Source organism: Vipera berus, assembly GCF_964194415.1.
Source record: "Vipera berus genome assembly, chromosome: Z".
Classification (NCBI taxonomy): Eukaryota; Metazoa; Chordata; class Lepidosauria; order Squamata; family Viperidae; genus Vipera; species Vipera berus.
Genome location: NC_138205.1, coordinates 91,859,749 through 91,877,473, shown reverse-complemented (window position 1 = coordinate 91,877,473; position 17,725 = coordinate 91,859,749). Strand labels below are relative to the sequence as shown.

Below are 17,725 nucleotides of genomic sequence, written 5' to 3'. Positions count from 1 at the left end.
ACACCATGGTATTGAAATTTAAAACTAGGTCAATAGAGGAAGAAATGAAAATGCTTTGTGATCAATTATATTAAATAACTGCATGGATCCTAGTAATCTGCTCGTCAAAGGAAGTCTAGGACTAATTGTTTTAAAAAGCCATAAACCTATGCTTTAGAAAAATAAAAGCATACAGCAGATAATCAGCAAAGTTTTGAATGATATTTCCCATCCCACCCATTATCTCTTTTGAAAATCCTGATTATATATTGGGAATTGTGCATACATGTTAGCATTTTCCCTTCTTTCTTTCCTTAAAGTACATGAGGATGCCATGTGTAACATCATTCAAATAAAGTCTCAGTGAAATCAATATTATTACCAAACAAATAAATGGGTTCAGTTTGGAGATGAAAAAGGGTAGAACAGAGTGCAACTATTTGTTATGAGTTAACAGAAAAATACGCAGAAGAAGCTTCCTCTATCCCTTCTAGAATCCCTCTCTAGATCCAGGTCTGGTCCTTTTCAATGCGTAGAAGGACCATTAAATGATAGTTTTATACAAACACATTTTTTTCTTTAAAAAAAGAAATAAAGGTATTGCTCACGTCAGAAGCATTTAAGCACCAGATTCTACAGGGCGGAAATCTGAATATTACTAAGCTTTTCTACTGCCAATAATTCTACTGATACAGAAATTCGGTTTACTGAAAACATATATAGATATATAATAAATATGTATATGTTTTAATTAAGCCTTTGGAAATATCTGCATAACAACAACAACAAAAGAATAATAACCCAATGAATTTGTGTGTGAACTGGGAGGCATGGTAATGAAGGAAAAAGCCACTAATGGATGGTAGATTCTCTTCAGCATAATTTTACTCCCCTGATTTTTCCTCTGCTTTTTCTTCGCCAGGCTGGGTGGAATTGATCAATTTGTTTTCTTTTTTCCACTTCATTCGCCTGTTTTGAAACCAGATTTTAATCTGTCGTTCCGTAAGGCAAAGAGCGTTTGCAATCTCAATCCGACGCCTTCTGGTTAAATATCTGTTATAATGGAATTCCTTTTCTAACTCTAGCGTTTGGAATCTAGTGTAGGTTTGCCTGCCCCGTCTCCCATGCGGTCCATATACTGTACCTAAGGAAGCAAACATATATAACCTCGAATAAGCAGGAGCTCTACTCCTTGTTTACTTGTGCTTTCCTAACTTAAAGGACGAGCTCACACTCTGGTGCTCTCAGGAGCGGATATATTGAAATTATTTTTAAATTTTTAATTTAAATTTTGGGGTTTGGGGGGAGCAGAAGCATTCCTTTTTAATAACAAGGAAGATTGTTTTCAACATGGCCATTCCCCTTAGATAATACATGAATAGGCCCTGGTGTAGGAGAGTTGCTTTTATGTTATTTTTTTTATGTCCAGACTTGCAAGAGGATTTTTACTTAGTATATAACCAAATTGAAATATTTTTCAGTCACACTGATTTCCAAAGGAAGGTATTAGCAATCCTATTTGTTAATTCTTTCCCATTTTAAACAGGTGAAATTTGAAGATGTTTGTCTTGGCACCAGCACCTAAACAGATTTATTTGCAAGCCCCAATAAATTTAATAAAATCTATTTTGAAGCAGGTGTTGTTGTTTTTTTAAAAGTAGAATAGAAATAGAACATTAAACCACAGTATGCTGCATTAAGGGAAGGTCATTGATGTTTCAATGAAAACAGCCTAAACTCTCCAAAAGCTTTTAATTTTAATGTTTCACTATTAAAATCTGCTTAGACTGTCTAATTCCTCTGGTAGAAGAACAAAGAATGACATTCTGATACATTGAAATGGGGTGGTGGTGGTGGTGGCCATTGATCAACTTTTCTTTCTTCCCACCCCCTTCACCCCATTAGATGATTTGTGTGCGCGCGCGCTTAGATATTACTAGAAACGTGCATTCAGTAGCTCATTCTTATACACTAATGAGTGGGTGAAGGGAGGGGGAAGAGAACTCTCACAAATATATGGAGCAGTTGTAACTCTTCCCCTTGTGTCACTCTTTGGCTCTGATGGAAAGAGACACTTCTCTGGTGACGGTGATGAAGATGATGATGATGATGGCGAGCAGTTCAGCAATAGTAGCCACCCAGTACTTTAAAAAATGTTATAGTTATTTCCTTTAAGATTTGCTTCCAGGTATGTGAGACTGCAATCAATGGCAGCCTTCATATGCTGACTTAGCCTTAGTTCAAAAAGAATTTCATGTCAAGGTAGTTCTCACCCTGTCAGGTTGACAGAGAACTTGGGGAACAACAAAAAAAAAGAAGAACCTCAGGTTATCCCCTGGGCTGTGAAGCCTCCTCTACCCATTCTAGATAGTCTGAAGATGGCCCATCTGAAAAAGATCTTTCTCCCCAAGAAAGAGAGAGAGAGAGAGAGAGAATGGAAGCTCGCCCGGAATCATCATCACCTCTGAAGCCCACCTCCGTATTTATAGGGTTACCTTTTTTGACTTACCAGCAGATGAATTCATCCTTTGCATCCAAGGGTAAACAGGGCTGGTGTATTTCCGGTCACCGCTTTCCTCGTTTAGGATTTTGGCTGCCAAGTTTTCGGGCTTGTACTGCTGGTCAGAAGCAAAGCAGGGCAAGTAGTCCCCCGGGTTGCCGGCCCTTGGTTTGCCATGGCCGGAGGGCGAGGAGGCACCGCCCAGGTCCTTGTCCGAGTAGAAGCAAGAGGCTCCATAATCATAGGCTGCCCGGTTGCAGGCGATGACCGTGTTGGGGCTGGACTGTTGGAAGAAGCTAGAGGAGGAGTAGGGCTTCTCCTGCAGGCTGCCGGCCCCATAAGAAGCTGGGAAGTGCCTCAGAGCCTCGTAGCCAGCGGCTGGGTGATAGAGGGGGACCTGCCCCAGGAAGGAGGACTCTTGTCCATTCGACAAGCTTCCCGGGAAAGCGGGATTCACGAAATAGGAACTCATGGACGCTCCCCCAGATCCCGGACCTTGATTTGTTGTGTATTAGTACATCTGGCTATAACTATTAGTAGTCATGCGAGTGGTTTGTTTCTGGATGGCCGAGCGCCAAAAGCGACAGCAGCAAATCGCACCAGCTGACGGCGCAGCGACCAATGAGCGAGCGGCGGACGGCCTTCTCCCCTGGGATCCGCCGCTACAGAGCCAGCAAAGTTCCAAACAACCCCCCCCACCCCTCACACACACACACACACACACCGGCACAGACACCTCTGCCGCCCCCGACGCCGAGCCTGGCAGATGGTAACTGGCCACCGGTCGCTTTTCTCAGTGCCAACACGGAGAACAGGGCTGAGGGGAGGAATTGCCCTCGGGTAACCCCCGGGGAGGAAATGGGTGCTCGTCAGTCTGTACAGGTCGAGCGGGGTTATTTCCACCCAAATGAATGAATGACGCCAGGGAGACACTCCCAGCAACGAGAGGATGACTCCTTACATACAGCAAAGAGGCAACCCCGAAAACTTATCTTGCAAAAATCGTAATCTATCCAGGGGAAGCTTCTCTTCCCTCCCCCTCCCCCCCCCCGCGGCCCCGTTCATTCAGTCTCTTGCCAGGAGCTTAGGGGACTGTGCCCCAGCCCCGCCGCAGAGACGAAAAGCAAAAAAAAAAACGCCGCGTGGTTTAGAGACGGTGTCTAAGAAACGCTTAAAAGTGGGAACTTGACTACCGTCTCCAAAAAGGGAGAATCTGCTGGTTTAAAAACAAACTGGCGAACAGGAGGTTCGGTCTCAGTTGAACCGTTTCCCTTCATGCCCGAGTCAAAAGCAATGAAACGAGGGTGCCCAAAGCATATGGAATATTTTCCAGCAGACGTAATGGGCAACTGAAATTGCAACCGATTTTCATGATTTCACTTCCCTGTTTCTAATGAAACGTGCTTGGGAGAGTGTATGCGTGCATCAACATCCTCGAGAATGGCTAAAAAAACAACAACAACCCTTCTGTTCAAGATGATCCAGATAATATAATGCAGTTAATTTAATTCTCAGCTCTGAAACGGACAGGAAACGGTGATTCTCCAACACAATTGTTGTTGCTGCTGCTTTTTATTTGTTGTCAGTGGGGGTATTCAAAGGAAACTTCTCTGAGGATGTTAGCTGAGGCTTTGAAGAGAGGAAATTATTCCAATAAAATTTTCCCCCTGTTGTTAGTCTTTTAACTCCCCAAATGAAATCTTTGTAACTTCAGTCTGTTGTTATAATGAATCTCACAGGAAGGTGGGGAATAATTAAGTCACCCCATCTTAAGAAAGAAGACCAATAAACCAAATTAGAAAGGAGAGAAAGAGAAAGAAAGAAAAAAGAATGTCAGCAGATATACACTTTGAAATCTGCAAACTTGACAGTAATTTCAAAATACAATGGGAAAATATTTATGCCTGAAGTTACAAAACCATTAATGGAATGAGAAACCTGGAAAGCAAGGAGAACTTTCACAAGGAGGTTGGCAACTTGTGAAGTGATTTCTGTCGAATCATTCCAGTCTTACTTCCTAGGAAATATGAATAAGATTAAAGCCACGTATCTTGTGCCAATTGTTTGTCTGTCCTTTCTCAGGTGTTCTATTTCCTAAATAGCTACTTCGTTGGCTTGAAAACCACAAGGCCTTTGGCCAATTGGCTATTTTTTAAATTTCCTGACTCCAATTAGTGTACCTCTAAAACAGCAGTAAGTTAAAATAGCTGCTGTCACCGCCACCACCATTCCTTTGTAGTTACCAGCTTTATTTTGGTCCTTAACGGAAGTTTCAGAAACCCTTCCAACAATGGATTTTTTCCACCCGCTAAATCAAGTTCGATAAATGTAAATTTTGGGATGATTTAGAAAATAGTCTCCAAAATGGGGAATAGTCATTACTGTATCAAAAATGAATTTTTTAAAAAATATTTTACAATACAAGAAAGTGAGAGAAGGAAATGAGAGACACACAGACAAAGAGAATAATGACTTATATGTAGTAATCTTCACCAAAACATTCTATAAATGGAGTATATTTGTTAAATTGAACATAGCTAGATATTGGTTCATTTTTCATTAGTCAATTGCCAACTTGTACAATGTGCAAAAATATAAATAGCTAGGAAAGATGTAATTATTTGTAAATTTAATGCAACAAACAGGGAAATTTTCCTGAAGTTTTACATCCACAGCAAGCATAATTCTAAATAGAAGGGATAAAATCTATGCATCATTACTGAACACCAACTAGAGCACATTTAAAAAGAAAAAGAAAGGGCCGTGATCCAGGAAATGAAACTGTACTAAGAGTACACTTTCCCCTTTCTTTCACCTAGACATTTGGAGACACACATCTGTTAAACAGAAGTTTTGCCAAAGACTGCACCTTCCCAGAGGAATCCAGACACATTCTCTGAGACAGTTTCTTAATGAAGCAAGGTAAACAACTTGGCTGGGCCCTTAAAAAGCAGACAGCAAAGCAGGTCAGATTTCAGAACTCTTTCAAATAACAACCTCCATTGATTTAAAACGTGTGACTACCATTTTAACAATGAGGGGCTCTCATTAACCCTCTCCCCCCCTCCTTTCATTCAATCCAAGCCATAAGTCAAACAAAGTTGGAACATAGGTGCGGGGGAGGGGGGGAAGTAAGGAAGGAGAGAGGGCGGTAGCTCTATTTAAGTTTTAAAAACTCCTTTTCTGTGCAGGTACAAACTCACTATCAAATTCTTATGTTCAGGGAGAAGCAAGATTTAGCTAACAGATCAAATCCGAACAGAAATCTCAGTCCGAGCCATTGTTTAGATGGGACGTGTATTACCGTAGTAACCCTCGGGATAAAGTCAGCATCTCTAGGCTGTCCTGCTAGAGTTAGCGTAATCATATTTTCAGGGGTTCCTCGGCCTTCCCCTGCGTACATTTAAAGTACAAAAAGTGTCTGGGAAAGGAGAACACCATCTCCGCGTGTGTATATGCTCCACAACGATAGGCAACTCATTCAGTCGTGATTTATTCATCGTCTTTCTCTTAATTATTTATGTACCTGGTGGCTGCCCCCAACCCTCTCAGCGGCTAGTACCTTTAAAGGCCACACAGTGGCAGTACTGAGTAAACTTCTCGCCGATAAATAATCCGACATTTACTGCAGCTGTAGTCAAGAGGATACTGCAATGTAATGTACACGTAATTCGTTATCAACTCGGAGAATGGATGGGGGGGAGGGTGTTGAAAACCTATTTTTCTAATATTTAAGAAAATCGCTAATCCTCAACGGCGGGGATCAATACAAGAACAGAAACATATTTCAGTCGAACAGTCAGAAATATTTTCCACTGTACAACCTCGATTAGGGTGAACCATGCACAATTGCTGCTATGAAAATATTGCATACAGTTCTCACATTTTACCAGCTATTCCAGTTATTAAGAGAACTTACATGTTTTTCCCCCCCAATAAACAATGACCTAAAAGATTCCTTGAAGCATTTAATCCCACTCACCACCACCCCTCATTAATGACAAAATAAAACAACAACAACAACAACAACAACAACAACAAAAATGTTCGGGTTCTTAAAACGCTGTCATGTGTTTCTGCCTCTCAACCATGCACATAAGCAACACCATAATACAACGTTCAGGTCTTGCCTCTAAAGGCATCAACGGAATTAATCGCCATCTACAATTCTAAACACGTGAGGACCCGCCTCCGTCCACCAATTTACTTCCATTTCTCACACACAACTCAAAATAAACACAACCTCTTAATAGTTTCCACCGCAAATTAAATCTTTGCAAGGACCGAAGCAGCCCTCATAGGTTTGACACCGTCTGGGTTTTTCAAACCTGCCTTTCTACGAATGAAGCCGTTCGCCAGAGGTTTCTGGAAACCCACCATGCTTTCCAAAGGCACCCTTTTAACGCAGCCAATGGAACAGTAACAGTGTCAGGATGATGACACTCGGAGCCCGACGCTGATTTGTATGCGCTAGCTAGGCAAACTCCCGGAAGCTCCGGGTTGCATTGGTTCATTCTCACGCTTAGGCAAATCGACCTTTTCTCGAGAAAAGAGAGGCTTAAGCCATCTCTCCAGGCTGCTTCATGTAACTAACTGGGTCTGCTTGCTCAACGCTCTCTCTTCTCAACGTTTCTCACCTTGTAGGTCCTGGCTACTTTGACAGCTGCCGCTTTGCCTGCTGTGGAGACGAATGGCCTTCCTTTTGGTGCCAGAAGAAGCAGGAAATTAGCCAAGTTGTGAGTTGAAAATCTGCCACCCAGAGCTCTGAATCCAAGATGCCACACCTTCCGGCAAAGGAGGTGGAAAAGGCCATTCCAGACCTGCGTTCGAGGCGACTGCCCGATGATCTCCATCCACTCGACTCCCTTTTGACTTACAAAGGACATATGAAAACCCGGGTGGGTGGTTGAAAGGGGTGGGTGGGGGTGGGGCTGAAAAGGCAGAGAGATCCGAAGCAGGACAGAGCAGAGCAAAAGAATGCAGCTCTATTCTTGCCAGGGAAATTATAAAAAAGTTCATGTTCACGATTACCACCCACATGACCGTCGACAACCAATGGAGAAACCGAATCACTCGTAAAGTTGTATTGCAAAGTTGTAAATTTTCATAAACAACAACGGATTTATGGCCTTTTCCCCATCACTAAGAAAGAGGCAGGACTTAGAAAGGCGCCATTTTACCAGAGAGACGGTCCTAGATTTTTAAAGGACCCACCATTTGGACAAAAACCCCCAAACCGTTCTCCGCTTTATGCATTGAAATTATGCTAAATACATTCAGAGGCGGATAAAGTATCAGGCGTTGGCCCTCTTTCCACTCATACGAATTTTATCCTTTTCCTCCTTCCTTAAAATTTCTATCTGAAAGCATCCGCTTTGCTTCAGGTTTTTTTTTTAATGGGGGTGGATAATGGAGTAAAAAAACAGAAATAAGGATAATAGTTCAGAAATATTTGAAGATACACAAGGGAAGAGAAGCTGTGTTTCTGTTACTTCTGTCTTCTGCCCCATATTTAGCATATTCGGATCTCTGATCTGAGAATATCCATGTTGACAATTGTATCCTATGCATAATGCGTAGGCAGGAAAGATGCATACCAGCCTTACATTGGGAATTAGGATTATGTGATGAAGCTGGAACGAAGACATAATCCTAATTCCACTGAAGCCAAAATCATGGAGCCACTTTAGATGCCAAAGGAGAAAACAGGATCTATTTATCACTGTTGGTTCCAATGGAAGAAGCTGCATATGAAAGTCATCAGGATTGGGCCCACAGAGCCACGCAACTTTCTACCTCCCTGATATTCTCCCATCTTGGTGAATTACTCTGCAAATGAATTTGTGCTGCTGTTTTCTTCCAGGTAACAGGTGTAGTGAGGGCACCATCCTCATTTCTTCAAGATAATGATTTATTTGCTCAGATGTCTTATATTTCATTGCATGAATACTAAACAGTAGGGCATATATGCAAAAATATATTCTTTGCTTGTAAAGAAATGCAATGCACTGTCATCAAGCATTTTTATTTCTGTATAACATGAAACACTTGGGTGATACACAAAAGCAAACTTCAAAGATAATTCATACATATACATACATACACACACGCTTCCCTGCCCCTTTTGATTTTAACATGAAATACCTCAAAGTTCACAGTGAACAGAGCAGAAAAAAACACATTCGTGACATACAAGTTATGAATAAAGATTAGCCAAACTTTAATGGTGCAATTTATTTATACAGAAGTTTTTTTTAATGTAATCATGCTACAAAGTTACCCAGTTTAGTATAGATTTTTCCAGTTTATGATGGAGTTCAAGGCAGAAGAAACAGGCAACATTTCCAATGCACAAGTTCTCTGAAATGTAGGAAAGTTGCAGCCTTTTGTTCTGAGCAAGTATAGAGAGGGAACAAACTGATGAAAGAGTAGGGGATGGTTGTTTAAATTCACTAAACTTTTTTTTCAAATGCATAAAGCACATTTAATGGACAAATTTCAAACGAAACACTGAATCAGCCTTCAGGACCACAATATGAAAGGAAAGATGAGGCAGATTTTACAATGGACACAATCAGGATTTATCTCATAAAATTCGGGCTAGTGAAGACTTGAGGAAAAAAAATCTAACATTGCAGCATATTTGATTTAATTTAATAACAGCCTTGCAATAAATATATTATGTCTTAAAAACTCTAAATTATATTCATAAGTACTCCGCACCAAATCTTTGAACCTTGTCAGGCAGGCCTCAGAGTTTCTGCTGGGAATTTATCTCCTCAGATCCCCTCAGCTACACCCACCAACACTGTTCTCACCCCCTTCTCATTTATACAACACAATTTTGTGGATAGGTAGGCGGAGTTACTAAATAGGTAGTTTTCAAAATAGGTAGTATGAATCATCATTGCAATCGAGTGTAGTGGTTTATTATTTTTTAAAAAAGGATTTCTTCCCCCACCCCAACCCCCATTCCCCCCTTATTTAAACAAATAAGCAGAAAGTCCAAACACTTGGAAGTATATAGAACTTTAGTGAAAAATTAGGTAGTCTGAAATTAAGCCTAGTGCACCTTTCCCCCTTTCAGATTTTGGGGATCTGTGCAGTCAGGTAGTTTATTTGGAAGCTAACTTTTTGGGGCTCTTGCGCGCACTCTCTCTCTCTCTCTCTCTCTCTGTCTCTCTTTCTCCCCCCCCCTTTCTTGTGCAAAGAATGGTTAATTGTTGGGTTCATTTTCTCTTCACAAATTATCAATAAAAAAAATTAACTATGTTGTTTATCACTTGTTAACATAAATGGCTACCAGCTTGGATGCCCAAAACCAATTTATCCCAGATGTTGGACAGCATGGGATTCCGCAATTTAGACTGAGAATTAAGCCGGGGATGTCCACAGGTAATGGAAGAGATCTACCCTGCCTGTCCTCTCCCAATACCCTCTTAAAATGGAAATGGCCATTGGAAAAAAAACAAGGGTAGTTTTATGTTTATTTTTTAACAAAAAAAAAAAGAAAGCTTCGGGAGAGCGTTTACAGCTGTCACGTGCAAACAGCATTTGAGAAGAAGCTGGGGCGAGCCTTCTTCTCCTCCTCCTCCTCTTCCCGCTGGCATTTATTCTGCGTCTTCCTCCTCCTCCTCCTCCTCTTCCTCCTCCACCTTTTCCACCGAGGTAGTGGCGGGTGCCTCTTCGTTGGCGGCGGCCGTGCCTCCCGTGGCGTCCTCTTTATGCTCCTTCTTCCATTTCATGCGACGGTTCTGAAACCAGATTTTAATCTGCCTCTCGGTCAGGCACAGGGCGTGGGCGATCTCTATCCTCCGCCGGCGGGTCAGGTAACGGTTGAAATGGAACTCTTTCTCCAGCTCCAGCGTTTGATAACGGGTGTAAGTCTGGCGCCCTCTCTTTCGATCTGGACCTAAAAAAAAAAGGAGGAAGAGATGGGGGAGGTGGAGACCATCTCAGTTAAGGAAGAAAAAGCAGGAAAGGAAGACAACCCGCCTGAATAAAAACTTGGAATTTACAAACAAGCCGGCAGATCAATGGAGTTCAGCCCTCTCTGTCCCCAGCCTCCATTTTTTCAGATACAATACTCGGCCGCCCCAAAGGCCATTTAACCGCGCAGGGTTAGGCAGATTTTCTTGAAAGTATTCCCTAGTGAGACTCTACTTGAAAGTAAATTCTCCCGAGTCAATAGTTCTCCTCTCAGTTAGACTCTTTCACTACCAAAATAATTCGGCTGTGTTCCATGGGACTGGCCACCTTAATGAAAAGTCTGGGGGGGTTAGTTTCTAGGCTTTTAATCCTTAATCTCAAAGAAAAAAATCCGAAACAGGCAAAATGGCTTAGCGGGGATTCTGGCGAATATTATTAGGTCACATTCTAGGCATCGCCTGAGGTTCAACTCTTGCCCGCAAACCCCAATATCATTTAAAATAATGCCTTCGCCTCCCGCCTTGTTAGGGGAGTGCAGCGAGGTTTAACTGCACCAAGACCACCTCTCGCGCCCACTTGCCTGCCCATCTAGAACAGGAACATATTTGTCTGACAAAGAAAATGCGAGAATAGTAAGAAATCACATATTTTAATCCAGTGCATGCAGGTGGCTCCTCAGCCGTTGCTGTCTTCGCCACCTCTGCCCGCCACCCGAGATTCCCCTTCCCTGCCGCTGCGGGCAGAGAAAGGCGCCCCGTAGCCAGGCGTGCTCCCCGGACCCATTCGCCACCTTCGCCTGTTCTCCCTCTGGCACAGCCCTGAGTTCTGCCCGACTCTCCAGTTCCATCACGAAGAGGAGTTAGATAAATTTACGAGGCTCGAACTCATTAATTGGGCAATAAAAAGTTTTATGAGGTTCATTTACATACAATGCCACAGGCTTTTGCGCAATGGCGCCTCTGCTCTAATTAAAAGCGGAGAGGCAGGCGCACTTTTGGCGAGGAAGTTTGCTTGCCTGCCTGAGGTCGCGTAACATTCGCCCGCAGGTCGAGCTGTCTTTTTATGTTTTCGAACAAGGCTTTTGGTCTCTCCCCCCCCCCCGCGCCCGCTCCCTCCCCCGCCTTCCCCATACCTGAAGACCTCATCCAGGGGTATATCCGGAAATTACTCTCAGCCTGGCTGTGCAGGTTGCTTTCCTCCGCTTTCTCACAGCTGGATTTGGTTAGGTCATTGCAGAGGACGGGAATGTTCTGATCAAAAGAGGAACAATGCAGGTTGTAGGTATCAGAGCCCAGGCTGTATCCGGAAGAGAACGGGGTTTGATATATGGCACTGTTCACATTGTACAAGGCAGGCATGGAAGAGGTAAATGCGCTAGCGCCTGGTCCATAGCCGCTTCTCTGGGAGTTGGTAGCAAAGGAGCAAGACGTAGGCTCCGCATTTTGGAAGAGAGAAGCAGCCCCCGTCGTATATTTGCTAAAAAGAGCGTTCACATAATACGAAGAACTCATAATTTTGACCGGTGATTTGTTGTCCGGTAGGCTTCGGTGTCGGTTTTACGAGGTAGCGTGATATATGATAACATTACACCCCCAGATTTACACCAAACCCCATTTTCTTTTGGACCGAGCTGCCTCCACCACGTGACCAGTCATATGACCCCATCCGCCAATCTGCTCCTGCATCACAGGTGGTAGAGATCAGGGAAGCGCACAAGGTCCTGTAAATGGAAAGGAAGAGCATCGCAGCCGCATCTCGCGAATGACCGACAGCAGCCGGCGGTTTCTTTCTCCCAGGCGGGCTGCCACATGGCCGGCGACACACCCGGCTCAGCGAAGGAAGCCGAGGAAGTGCCCAGGAACGGGGCCGGCTTGGGCTGCGGCGAGACAACTGGAGCCCGGCGTTTGGAGAATGAAGGCCGGCCGTCTTCGCCCACACTTCTCTCCGGCCAACGGGGCTGGTGGTGACGGAGTCGCCGTGCGCTTTCTTTAAATCTCCCCCGGCCCGGCTGGATTTGGAATTCCCTTCCTCTAATTTTTTTGCCGTGGGCAGCCTTTCGGCGTGTTCCAATCCGGAAGAAGAGCGCAGTTGGACCCACGCAACAAACCTTCTCATTAATATTTATTTATTTTTTTTAATTCCATTTATATCCCGCCCTTCTCCGAAGACTCAGGGCGGCTTACAAGCTTAGCAGTAGCCTTCATTCTATGTATATGCCTGCTTATTAGGGCTTTCACACACACACCCCAAGCGGCATTATTACAAAGTCAGCTTATTGCCCCCAACAATCTGGGTCCTCATATACAATAGTCTCTCCCGCCTCCCCGCCCCCAAAGCGCAGACACTACATATCTTTCTCACTCCCGGTCGGTAGTAGACATCGACAAAAACGCATCTCCACCACCATGTTCCTGTTCTTTTATTGTATTGTAAATAAAGGAAATAGCATCCCACATACTGTGGTCATTGAATCTCTCTTTGTGTGCCTGCGTGGTACTGATGAGTTTGTGGGATTCGGTAAAAAAAAATGGTTGCCCTTCCTATAATGCTAGCAGATTTCTTGAAATACTGACCACCTCTACTTCTCTTCAGTTACCAGCTTCCAAGAGGGCGGTGGGTTTGGAACGACCCTAGGTTGTTTGCAAGTTTTTCGAAGAGGCCTGGTAAATATCTTCCAAGGCCTTTCATGTGTCTGATGTGCTTGCCATTCCAGGGAAGGCTGCATCACAAGACTCCTTGTGGGAATTACACACAGAAATCCTTTATTAAACGGCCTGCTCTGCCCAATTGCACAGCCCGGATTCTTATTAAAACAAAAAACAAAAACGTATTTGCAGGGACAAATAAAATAAACGGGCTTTCATAACCTTTGGGAAGGGGAATCTCCTCGAATAGGGAGGAAGGTGTTGAAATGTATATATATTTTAAAAGCCCTGCTTCTATCCACCACGTCCTGCGCCCAACTTTTTCAGAAAAGGCATACCTTTGGGGATCTTCTATGCAATGCAGATCACAGATCACAGATAAAAGGGTACCTTATTTTTTAAAGAATCCCACCTCTACGCACACAAAGTCACACACGCAGCTAGGAAAGGTGGCAGGTCTCCTGCTTCCTTTCCTAGCCTCCCCCAACACACACACACACCACACACACACACACACCTCCCGGTCATAAAATGAATTTCCTCCCTTCCATGGAGACGTTTGCACAGAGGCATCTTTTACTGCCCTAATCTATTGCACATCATAAACTGGAAGGAAGACAATAGAATTGTCCCGGAAACTCTCTCCTCAAATTATGGAACTGGGTATCCTATGTCTACAAAGAGCCTCTCACGCTCTAGAAACGCCACTGGTGATATTTCTCACGGAGCTTTGGGAGGGTGCCTTTCGGTACCAGCACCCCAGCCAGTCCAGTAAAAAGACCAATAAAGGCCATCTTACAATAGGTCTGCGGAATGAGATGGTGTTCCTAAGAGCCCAACCCTATGGACTCAGATGTGGTCCTTTGCCTCTCCAGCCTTTCTCTTAAGGGAGCGAATCTGAAGCTGCGCTGTTTGGGCTCTTTTCACCCCCACAGTTTTGATCCGCACTCTTTAAGATGGCTGTCAAAACCAAAGGAAGGCGCCCAGGGAAGGCTCCTTGACTACCATTCCCATTCTCTTTCCTGGAAAATCTTTTCGAAATCAAGGAAGCAAAAGCACCCATGAAATGGATGAGAAGCGGGAATGAAGGATAGTGAACCTGCAAAGGCAACCGTGGTCAAAGAAGCAGCCCGCCACCTCAACATTGAACTAATAAATGCCTCTCCGGGAACAGTCCACAAGATGGAAGAGCAAGACAGCAGCAAGCAGAAGCAACATTCCAGGCAAGGCTCTTGAAAAGGCAAACCAAGGCTTCGCAGATCCTTAAAATGGTTTAGGGTCCACCAAGACAAGATGCTAGTTCCTCATATTGGCAAGGGGTAGACTTAAAAATAAAAATTACAAAAAAAAAAAGTTTTGCAAAGCCTGGAAAGGTTCTAAATTTTTCACAAGAATTGTGTAGTAGTCATATGTGGATACACATGCTCACACGCCCCCTGAGAAAGAGCAGTGTTCTGACAAGGCAAAGGTCTAATTCTCTGTATACGAATTTCTTTTCCCCATAAGCTCTAAAGCATGTTGTTAATGAAGCTGCCCGCTTGCCAGTCTCTCTCTTTCCATTTTAAGTCTTGTTCTGGCTCTGCCGTCCAAATGCGGATTTTTTCTTCAATCCAGGAAGGAGATCCTTTATGCTTCATTCTCTTTAGAAACCTGCTTAGAAGTGCGCGCGCGCACACGCTCAGACAGCCTAGACCGACCCTAATTTTTTTTTAATAATATATTGTTTATTAAATTTCATTCACACCTGTGTTATTCAATGAAACCCCTACACCTACTATATTTTCTTCTATATCTAACGAACTCCGTGCCCTTCAAAAACATTCCGTCATATAGGAAGACATAAATTGCTTTCTTATATATTCTGAGAAATCTTTGTTAAAACGAAAGAGTAGCCATTTCAAAATATTTCCCAACTGCTAACGTTTTAAGTCTGCTTTCTACATTAGGAAACAAAATAGTTATGATTGACTTCGATTACAGCTTTGATTTTGCTGTTTGGCATATATGAGTTTCCCTCTCCTTAATTAGTCTGGCCTGTTCAATTAAAAGTTTATATGAGTTACTTAACTTCCATTTTGCATTTCACCACAGGTGAAATGGTTCCAGATAGCATCACCAGGTTATATTAAAGGTTTTATCTTAACAATAAGAATTACAAACCTAACTACGATAAGACATAATCTGAGCACATAAATTTTACTTTTATTTTCCACTAGGACCATTGATTAAATATAGATGTTGCATTCCCTCCATAGGCTTTCAATATTTTTCATGGTCAGATATAATTTGGCTGTTTTCCCAATGTGGATCCTTAATATAGCATCAAACCAGAATACTTTCCGTACTTAAAACCTTGAATCTTCCTTCACTGGTTCTGCATGATGGATTTGTGTGTGCATTTGTAGGTGAGAAAAAGATATATATTTTCAACATTTTCTCAATAATAAATATTTTTTTTCATTTTGATGCAATGCATTTATGTTTTTTATATTCTGAAGACCTATTATAGATAAACATGAATTTCAATCATCTAATTTTCAGAAGCCAAAATGTGTTCTTTGCTTGGTTGAAATGAGAATAAATGCAGCCCTCCAGAGGAGAAGCAAAAATGAGGAATTAATTTTTGATCAGAAGAAAACAGAAAATATAAGAAATAAAAAAGGTCCCAGAATTTAAAAATACAGACTTTTGTACAGCCGTTGGTATATCAGCTTGTGAGCATTTGCATAACATAATTAAATCAGATCCCACCGAGTCAAAATTGTTTAGGAGAGAACAGAGCCCTTAATTGCAGAAAATACATCTGCTGGAAAATTCAGTGGCTGGTAAATAATTTTCAAATTAAAAATTAGTTGGTTTATCCTAGCAATTCAGTTTGTGTGGCTTGGGGAGGGGGGAAGCACAATTTCAAGGACGGCCTGACCACCAAAGCAGGGCAGAGTCACGTTTGGGGAATGTAAAGGAGGCTGAAGAAAGATACACTTGTATTAGAAATAAAGATATTTGTGCCATAGAGGACTCCCTATTAAAACGGGGCTTATTTGTTATGTTATGCTTTCCCAGGAAAAAAAATTCTGTCTATTTGTTCCATTTGAAAACATGGCCTTTAAGCTCTTTCTTAGGGGTTGCTTGTACCAATGATGCAATCTTTCCATCATCCACTGTGTCTTTCCCAGAGTTGAATTTTTGCAGCTGTAATATTCCTTCTATGCTTTCCGTAAAGATGGTGCAGTCTACTTATGTTTCAATTCTACATACCTTTTGTGGTGCGCTATTATATGCCCGGTTAGAGCATTCTGATGGAATACAATTGCATACTATCACACCATCATAAGACCATCCTGGGCATTTTTACTAAAAGTAAACCCCACCTAATTCTGTGGGGCTTACTACAAAGAGCAGCTTGCTGCCTGGGTGAAATTCAGAAAATATAAATAATTGTACTGTGTGTAATATATTTGCCTGCAAGATTTATATTTGCATACAGATGTCATTGTGCGTATCAATTTGTGCATATCACAGCCAGTTAAATTATGGATCTATTCTAAATACAAATGCATTTTTATTTTATTATAGGTTTAACAGCTGAAGATTTAATTTCTCCAAAGATGATACATTCTTACATATATCCATAACGATAGAATCCATTTCAGCCTCTTTATTGAGCTGAAATGAGCCATTTTTAAACCTAAAATGTGTGTGTTTGCATAGATGTGTCTGTATGTGTACACATCTATAGATATGTAGATGTACACATACAGATACACACACATCACATATTACTCATGTCTGAAGTCACAACATACAAAATCTGATCTTTGATACATTTTTAAAATTATTATTAATAATGATAATAATGATAATAATAATAATAATAATAATAATAATAATAATAATAATAATAATAATAATAATAATAATAATAATAATAATAATAATAATAATAATAATAATAATGCCTAATAGCTGAAATTAGGATTTACAATAAATGACATGCTGGTGAACAACTGGACTCATTTTTAATAAAAACTAGCTTAAATTCACACTGCTTTCTGAGAACTTGTTTTTGGTGTGAATAAATCTGCATCCAACCCAGCATTGCTGCATTCTTTTTTAAGCATTCAGATGTTCATAGGGCTAAACAGGCAATGAGCACTTTTGTCCTTTGTTAAAATCAAATCAGCAGTTTCCAACCCCCGCATATACAGGTTGCAGCTTCGAGAAAGTCGACATTTTAGAATCTTCCTTTGGCAGCCATAAACATCACTCTCGTTTTCATGGAACAACACTGCCATCTGCTGTTTCGTTTTGGTCCTTGCAAAGAATCCAAAAGATGCAGGACTCTTACAAATGCGTGTAAACTGATGGGCTCCCTGCACTGCAAACGTTTTAAATAATCTGCCTCGCGGTGCCTTGGCTATTGTAGGAGAAGTTCCCGGCGGCAAATTCATTACAGATAAACGTCCACCGTTCAAGCCTACATTCCAAAGGAAGGGGACTCATAAAGGCAGGCTATTTCCGCAGTCCGGCTTTATCTAAAAGAGCCAGACAAAAACAAATGAAAGGGCTTTTGTAGAAAAACTAATTGCGGCTGGACAGTTGTAAACTCATTAAGGGCCGAATTCCAGACAGTTTGCAGACCCGCCGTTTATTAGGCCTTCCAAAGGCTGGA

General features: G+C 42.1%; 3 protein-coding genes across 3 annotated transcripts in view; all 3 read right to left on the bottom strand.

The window, feature by feature from the left end:
• Positions 1-7,157, bottom strand: part of HOXA3 (homeobox A3) — a 48,712-nt gene extending 41,555 nt beyond the window's left edge. Inside the window, exon 1 of the mRNA XM_081345715.1 lies at positions 7,117-7,157. The gene's annotated coding sequence lies outside the window, so the exon portion shown is untranslated. The remainder of the gene's footprint in view (positions 1-7,116) is intronic.
• On the bottom strand, positions 864-2,951 carry HOXA6 (homeobox A6; the record flags this gene model as incomplete). Its single annotated transcript, XM_081345716.1, has 2 exons — positions 864-1,123; positions 2,489-2,951. The coding sequence occupies 2 exons, from the start codon at positions 2,949-2,951 to the stop codon at positions 864-866; spliced, it is 723 nt and encodes a 240-aa protein (XP_081201842.1).
• Positions 7,158-10,089: 2,932 nt separating the features above from the next.
• Positions 10,090-12,076, bottom strand: HOXA7 (homeobox A7; the record flags this gene model as incomplete). The annotated part of the gene is given in 4 exon segments (XM_081346254.1): positions 10,090-10,391; positions 11,541-11,927; positions 11,930-12,034; positions 12,037-12,076. Coding segments are annotated over 4 exon segments (831 nt in total). The 5' UTR covers positions 12,074-12,076.
• Between the last annotated feature and the right edge of the window lie 5,649 nt (positions 12,077-17,725).